This window comes from Malania oleifera, chromosome 11 (assembly GCF_029873635.1).
Source record: "Malania oleifera isolate guangnan ecotype guangnan chromosome 11, ASM2987363v1, whole genome shotgun sequence".
Classification (NCBI taxonomy): Eukaryota; Viridiplantae; Streptophyta; class Magnoliopsida; order Santalales; family Ximeniaceae; genus Malania; species Malania oleifera.
The window spans coordinates 51,526,358-51,534,599 of NC_080427.1; the positions used below are offsets into that span (position 1 = coordinate 51,526,358).

Sequence of the window (8,242 nt, forward strand, 5' to 3'; positions counted from 1 at the left end):
AAAGTATTTTTAAATTCTATTTATATATTAATAAAATATAAAAAATATGTAAAAATTGAATTTATTAATTATATTCTTATTTATAGCTCGTTAACTAATTAAATGAATAGATAAAGATAAATTTTATTCGCTCATTTGTAGCTAGTTCAATCTTGACCCGTTAGAGTAAAAACCTAAATCCGAATCACATCCATTTGACCCGTTTTGGGCAACCCGACAGTTCATCATGGATATTTGTCCAAACCAGGCCAGCCAAAAACCCTCAAAAGGCAAAACCCCCCGACCGGGGTGAACGAATCCATCGCTAATGTGCTGGAACTGAAGATATGAAGAGTATGGAAAGAAGCACAGACCCATCTCTGCGTTGAGATTCTCTCTTTGATCTACCATGTTTGCTGCTAGACAGCTTCAACGCCATTGCCTCAAGACCCTCACCTCCGTCATTCATTCAAACCCCTCCAAGTATGCTCTCTCTCTCGTTGCTTCAGTTGAATCTGAAATTTTCGTGAATTTCAGGAACGTTGCGTTAGTGAGAGGCTTCTCTCCAAAGATTGTACCAGGCCATGTGACTGATTTGAGGGAAGATGTTCGCTATTCTCCCTCAATCAAGGAGAATTTCTCTGGCGCGTCGCGGGCAATGTCGACGGCGGCTAGAGGGCGGAGCATGCGGAGCAAGGTGGAGAGGAGGATGCGCAAGGAGTCCGGTAAAACCCTGCGGGAGATTCGCAGGGCCAAGAAATTGAGGAAGAAGTTGATGACTGATGAGGAAAGGCTCATTTACAACCTCAAAAGAGTATGTTCTACGCACCCTTTTTCCTACATACACCTCCCAGATTGTTTATTTGTTTTCTTCTTTATTTATTGGTCTTTTTTGTTGCAATTTTAATTTCTGTGCTTGGTGAGATTCTCTCTGGAAGCAAGTTTGCACTGCATCTCCAAATTCATGCTGAAGTTTGCTGGTGCTGAGTTTGTTTTTCTATTGATCTATCATTTTCTTATCGAGTGGATTTTGATCTTATGAGGGAACTCCCTGTTTTCTGCAAAATCTGATGATAGAATTGACCATTGTAAGGCATTGATTGATGAGTGGTCCGAGGAGAAGCGTGTCAACTACTGCAAGGTTGCTAGTGGTTATATTTGGGTTGTGTGTGAAGACTTATTACTTACTGAAATGAGATTATGAACAGTCATAAAGCATTTATCCTTGATGAATTTTATTTGCAACTGCATTTGATTTTTATGCTACCCATTTTTTATTTTTTTATTTTTTCTCTTATAGCTGTAATTAGCAGATTTAAGGCATGTAAAATAAATGGTTTTGAAAGACTGAAACTTTTAGAATGCATTTTTGAACAGAAAAAGATAGTGATTCACTTCACTTGGTTTCATGGAGTAGTTAGATCCAGTATATGTGTTTTTTTTTCGTCCATGAAAATGCGCCTGATATATTTTTTTTAAATTTTGTTAATAAAAGAAGCTATCTTAGATAGAAAGAAGAGAAGGTGCAATGGGCAGGGACAAGGGGTGCACCAAATTACAATAAAAGACCAACAAAGAAAAAAAGAAAAAAGAAAGACAGCAAAAAGAACTCAAGATCACAAAATAAAACTAGACAAAATTAACCAAGGAAATTCCTTTTCAAATCCTTTCTATCATAATTTACTGGGCTCTTCAAATTCGCCAATTCTTTTTGAAACTTCATTTTTGACTTTTGTTACCATCCAATTGCACTTAATTTCCTCTGAAATCAGTCAGCTTTAAGCCCATTTTATCCAAAGATCTTTAGCTTCTATCTCCTTCTTAAGAATCTCCTCCATCGGTGTAGGCACAACTCCATCCCTACGCTGTAAATTATTAACTAGCCCTTCTTTTCAAAAATAGAAACTCCCTCCAATGGCACGATGCCCCTGATAATTAATATTAATGTATTGATTTTTATTTGTTTCTTTTATGATGGATATTAGTTCGAGAAAAAAATTTATGCTGGGTATGAACACCATTTAATTCCACTCTCCACTCTGCTAAAACTGCAAAAAGTGTTACTTCCCCGGTTCCCCTCTAAAACTTGGGAAAAAAAAATTCAAGTTATACTATATTATAAAAATATCCAAATAACAAGATTTATTCTAAATTATAGAATTGTCCTAGTCCAGATATGTTTATTGTGCCACTATTGATCCAAAGTGAAGAGCCAAAGATAAAATTTGTTGAAGTAGTGTATCCAAAAAATCATTCAAAATATTCCTTAAAGAACACCTCAGTGATTTGACATATATGGGACTTTCATGGCAAAAGTCTCAACTTCAAACCTTGGAATGGAGGTGGGAAGGGTTTGGGAAAAAGGGGGTTGGTGTGTTGGTGATGGGGGCAACCTTGTGAAGCCTTAGGCCTAGGGCTCAATAGGCCTCTCAATGAACAAAAAAATGTTCAAGATGAAAATCGACCAAACAGGAAAAAAAAAGAAGAAGCTTTGCCATGGTGAAGGAAATTAGTTTTGGGAAGATAACATTTTGCATACTTCTGTGTTTTCTTCTAATTTGTTCAAGTGTGTATATTTTTCTCTCCCTAGAAATTTTTTTTTGGTCTGTCACTGTTTAATTGGTACTGTATAGTTTTATGTGCTGGTATTTTTTATATTGTTCTTGATTATCAAGTTTAATCCATATCATCTTGTAGTTTCCTTCTTAGATTGTGGGGATGCTGTAAATCTGTCTGGTTTACGTGGTTTTTGAAACACGTGCACACACAAGCGCTTGTGTATGTGGTACTCTCACATTTTTTTTTGTTGGGGGGGGGGGGGGGTTGGGTGTGAGAGGAATGCATTGTGTAGGATTCCTTTGCCTGTTCTTTATATTAGCCATTGGGCACCTGTGATGCATGTGCAACTTATCTTCATTCAATTTTCATAAAATTTATTATTTCTACATTTTTATTTTTATCTGATTTTTATTTTATTTTAATTAAATTCTTATTCTTGGTTCATTTGGGAGGCCCATTAGCCCTTGGCTACAATAAGGGGTGGCCTACCGCCATGCAAAACCCCTTCCCAAGAACGTGTGACTTCCAATATGAAAGGAACAAGCTTGAACACTAGGATGCCCCCTTTGAGACAATTAAATTCTTTTTCTATGTCTCTAACATGTAGTTTATGTCTCATTCGTGGATCATTTATCAGTAAGAATAAAATGGTCATGTTACAGTGTTTTGATAACTTACAAAAGAAAAAGCGTTTTCATCATAAAGATAGTTACAATGTAAATATTTTTTTATCAATTCATAACATGGACTAGACAAGGTATGATTATTTTCAAATTTTATGATAGGACTGTTTGTTCCTGTTTTATGACTCTTATTCCATGTTTTATGGAATAACACAAACTTTCACATAGTGATTTTCTTGTAACTATTATATTCCTATGCAATTTCTATTCCATTCACACGTTATTCCATTTCATGAACCAATCGTTACATTATTCTCTAGCCTACTTTGAATTATTGTAAGTTGCTAGGCAAAGATGGTCATGTAATAGTAATTTTTTAAAATTGAAATTTAAAATTTATATACAAATATTGTTGAATGCTAAAAGTGGACACTAAAGGAAGATTTATGGTACTTATGGGTTGGTTACGAGTTATTTATTAGATAGTTTGTTATAAGTAGTTATGGGTTAGCTATTGTACATTATATTTTTCTATATTGTCATCAGCTTTGTTGTTCAACTAGTATTTATATAGGGATAGTTTTGGGAATTAAAAAAAATGGATACAAATGTAGGGGAATCCCCTTTCTATATTCAAAAGATTCCTTTGCAAGGATATAAATCAGATAACCAATGGCCAGAATATCCTCAGCAGTATAAATGGCTTTGTGATGTGGGACAGATGTAGAAAAGCAGAAACAGAGAGAGACGGAGAGAATTAAGGGAGACAAATAGAAAGAAGAGAAGGAGGTGGAAGAAGAGGAAAGAAACTGCTGCAAGCAGAAGAGACAGCAGGACAGAAATTAGAGTTAGAACTGAGAGAGAGAAATTAGAGACAGAAATAGAAAGAAGATGAGGAAGAGGAAGAGGAAGTGGAAGAGAGAGAGAGAGAGAGAGAGAGAGAGGATCAAATCAGAGAAGGACACAGAAGAGAAGAGGGAGGCAGAAGAAGAGGAGAGGGTGAGAGGGAAAACCAGATCGGAAATCTGAATTTATTTTAACAAAGGATTATATGCCCAAAATTTTAATTAGAACAAGTAATTACAACCCTAAAATACTTAAACTACATAAAATGCCCCCAAATTAACTAAAATTATACAATTACCAGAATATTTACAAACAAAAATAAACATCTAAATTTTTCCATACTTGGTTCTCCATCACTTTGCTTTATGTCCCAATGGCTTCCCCTGTTCTGGCTAATTGTACAGCAATAATTCGAGTATTTATCTTTGGTTTTTGCCAGTTTACATCCTTATTCAATTGAAAATTTAAATTAACTGGTTAATTTATGTCCTCCTTCCTAAATTATTCAGGCAAAGAAGAAAGTGGCATTGCTCCTACAGAAGCTAAAGAAATATGAGCTACCAGAGCTGCCTCCCCCACGACATGATCCCGAGCTATTGACCCCTGAGCAGCTTCAGGCATTTAAGAAGATTGGCTTCAGAAATAAAAATTATGTACCTGTCGGGGTGCGTGGAGTCTTTGGAGGAGTAGTGCAAAATATGCATCTCCACTGGAAGTTCCATGAAACTGTGCAAGTTTGTAGCGACAACTTCCCCAAGGAAAAAATTAAGGAGATGGCAACCATGCTTGCAAGACTAAGTGGTGGTATTGTGATAAACATACATAATGTGAAAACAATTATCATGTTCCGAGGCAGAAACTATCGCCAGCCAAAGAATCTGATACCTATCAACACCCTTACAAAAAGGAAGGTGAGTGAATGTGGTTTTGTTCCTTGCTATACTTTATTGCAATTCTTGCTGATAAAGAATCCTCTATTCAGATGAACTTGGTGAAAAACATGGTAGTGCAGAAGCACAAGTCAATGGAGTTTTTATTTTTTGGGTAGATTTTGCCACCTAGTCTGGGAATAAGAGGCGCCTGATTTCTTTTTTTTTTTTGTCCCATGATTCTAAATAGTGACTAGGACTGGTGACTTTTGGAACAGCGCCTTAAATTTCATAAGTCAATTCACATTTAATATGTCATGCCAATACTTTGCCTCCTGCTTACCTGTCCTCACCCTCAACCCTTGAGGCATAGAAAAAGGAAAAAAAACATTATATGAGCCAACATTTTCCAGATGGAAAAATGGTCTTAGTGTTGGAATTTGACAACGTATGGGCTGCAGACCCAGGCCAAACTGCACACTGCTTGCAAGGATAGGATTTTTTCTTTTGCATGCTTTATTTAGATGGTAGATTTGGATGGTAAGCTAATTTGCTTTATTTGCAGGCATTATTCAAGGCCAGATTTGAGCAAGCCCTAGATTCTCAAAAGCTAAACATTAAGAAAATGGAACAGCAACTCCGGCGTATGGGGGTAAACCCTGACGACCCAATTGCAATGGCCAGCATCCAGAGAGTAGCTTCCACATTCTTCAATGCAATTGATAAGAAAGATGGAAGCCCTTACGTCTTCCATGGGGACAAACAGTCAGTACTAGAGCCTGATGACAGCATAAAACTGTCTGAACCTTCTGTCGACAGCGACCAGGAAGAGCTTGACAGATACATAGCTGAGATAGAGGATGCAGCAGATAAAGAATGGGCTGAAGAAGAAGCTGCAGAAAAAGAAGAACTTGGCAAAATGAGGTATTGGAACAGAGAAGATTTTAATGGGAGATTCAGAGGATCAGAAATTCCTAGAGGTGAAGACTCTGATGAAGATGCTGGACGCAAAAGACATTGGAAGGATATCCATGGTGGACAGAGAGCTACTGATAGTGATGATGAAGATGGTGATAGTTCGGAGGGGGAAAATGAATGGGATTCCAATGTTGTGGGAAATGTGAGTGATGTGGAAAGTGATGATGATTCTGATGGAATTCATGATAAATTTAAGTTATCTGGCATGGACAGGAGGCTGGATAAGAGTGGCAGATCTAATGGAAGTTTCAAGCGAACAGTTGAAACTAAATTTAGGGGAGAGAAAACTGAAGAAGATTCTGGATCAGAGGATATGTTAAGTGATTTGGAAAATGTAATGTGGAAGTCGGACACCGAGGAAGAACATGACCCAAGAGCTTCAAGAGTGATGAGTTCTGATTACAGGAGTGGCAGCAAGATGAAGAAAAATGAAGAGAATGCTATAGACTGGGTGAATGATCATGACAGTGATGCTGATGAATCTGATGAAGTTCATGGTGAGTTTAAGGTGTCTAAAATAGAAAATGGGAAGAAGGATCGGATTGGCAGAATGAATGATAGTGATGAGGGTTTGATTAGAAAAGCTGAACCCAAGTTTAGGGGAAAAATGACTCTAGTGCGTTCTGACTCCGAAGATTTATTTAGTGACCAAGAAATTGCAATGTGGGAATCAGATGCTGAGGAAAACTCAAAAATAGGTAGAGCAGCAAGTTATGATTACAGTAGCAGCAGTGAAGAAGAGAATGATCACACTCAGGAGAATGGGAACACGTGGAATGATAAAGAGCTGAAGACAGCAAGTTATGATTACAGTAGCAGCAGTGAAGAAGAGAATGAATACACTAAGGAGAATGGGAACACATGGAATGATAAAGAGCTGAAGACACCAAAACAGTTGGATGAGAATTGGGACAGCGATTAGCTTGGTCAGCTCACTGCAGAGGAGTGTTCCCTTTGCATTTGTCAGATGTGGTGATTTTCTCAAACCACTTTTTACAACAAACAAAGATGAAATTCTTGGGAAGATTGTGCAAGTAGAGTGAATTCAATTGAGAGGATTGTAGTCCTGCTCTACTTTGAAGAGAAATGAAATAATTCTATTCCATGCTCCATTGCCTGGCATTTGGAATGTATACTTTTACTTGTCATGGCAGTTGAAGTGCCTGTAAGATGTAACCCTTTGAACAAATAGGAATGATTTGGATACTTTCTTTTTTGTTTTAAAATTCTTTTTAAGGGGAAAATTTAGAAAACCAATTTGTTTTTTAAGGCTTCATTTGGATCAAAAATTTTGTTTTGGGCAGAGGAAAGGAAAAGAAGGAAAAGTTTTGGGTTTTTTTTTTCCTTTAAAAAGAGCTCTGCTTGCATTTTGAGAAGACAAAAGGAAAAAGGTTGCTACAATTTATTGGTTTTATTTGATATGTCGCATGGTTTCCCCTAGGTGAGTATTTTGTCAGGAAAGTCAGTTTTTGAGAGCTGTTTGCTTTATTCCTAGGTTCATTCTAATTTTAATACATTCAGAATAACAATATTTTCTGTTTAATCTGTTTTTAATTCCTTATCTTTTGTTATTATTTCTTTTTTTTTTTTCTGATTGCATTTGTTCTATCAGTCAGATCTTTCATTTTCTTTGTGGGACAGTAGATACTTCATCAAATCCATAGATTGATTTTGAATGGACAATTCATGAATCATCCGGAGTTTTAAATCCCATGGGTCCATGACTCTTACTCATTCAATTGGAAGCATTGATTCAATTAAAAAAAAATATGTTTCCCAATTTTCAATCCAAAATTTCAATTTCTAATTAACTTCGTGCAGACTTGGTGAGTTAACTCTTTTAGTGGGTGTGCTGGATTCTTTCGTTCCAAATTTGGGGGAAATACAAGGCTTTGGATTGAGGACGCTTCAAGGTCTTTCTCTTCAAAGTCTTTCTTTTCTAATCTCATAAAATCCTCAAATCCTTGTCCTTTCTTCTCACACAAAGCTGTTGGGAAATCAAAAGATTCCTCTTAAAATCTGGCTTCATTTGAACTTTAATTCTAAACAATATCAACGCAGATGGTATGTTACAAAAAGGAGGCCTTGCAAAGCCCTTAGTCCAGACATTTTTTTATGCTGTGCAATGAGTCTAGTGAGACTATTAGTCATCCGTTCATTCATTGTGAAGTAGCAAGATGCATGGAACAATTTGTTTTCATACTTAGGTGAAGTTTGGGTTGCTCCTCAGGATTTTTTGAAGGTGAAGTTTAGGGTTTGGGAAGGGGAAAGGATATTTTTGGATTCTGCTGATTTTACAATCTCGTGGTTGTTGTGGCCAGAAAGGAATGCTAGAGTTTTTAAAGATCAAAAGGCTTCTCCAAGATTGTTTTGTGAGAAAGTTATTTT

The 8,242-nt window shown here is 36.7% G+C and overlaps 1 protein-coding gene across 1 annotated transcript; it reads left to right on the forward strand.

Moving 5' to 3' along the window:
• Window positions 1-223: 223 nt before the first annotated feature.
• LOC131168549 (CRM-domain containing factor CFM9, mitochondrial) lies at window positions 224-7,111 on the forward strand. The gene is made up of 3 exons (XM_058128059.1): window positions 224-793; window positions 4,517-4,918; window positions 5,442-7,111. The coding sequence occupies exons 1-3, from the start codon at window positions 389-391 to the stop codon at window positions 6,774-6,776; spliced, it is 2,142 nt and encodes a 713-aa protein (XP_057984042.1). The 5' UTR covers window positions 224-388; the 3' UTR covers window positions 6,777-7,111.
• The last annotated feature ends 1,131 nt before the right edge of the window (window positions 7,112-8,242 follow it).

What these genes read in the sequence shown, in the direction of transcription:
- LOC131168549 (XM_058128059.1), top strand. Translation starts at nt 389, where the DNA reads ATGTTTGCTGCTAGACAGCTTCAACGCCATTGCCTCAAGACCCTCACC. An exon ending in TCATTTACAACCTCAAAAGA is followed by an intron (nt 794 to 4,516) that starts GTATGTTCTACG and finishes TAAATTATTCAG; the next exon opens with GCAAAGAAGAAAGTGGCATT. An exon ending in ACACCCTTACAAAAAGGAAG is followed by an intron (nt 4,919 to 5,441) that starts GTGAGTGAATGT and finishes CTTTATTTGCAG; the next exon opens with GCATTATTCAAGGCCAGATT.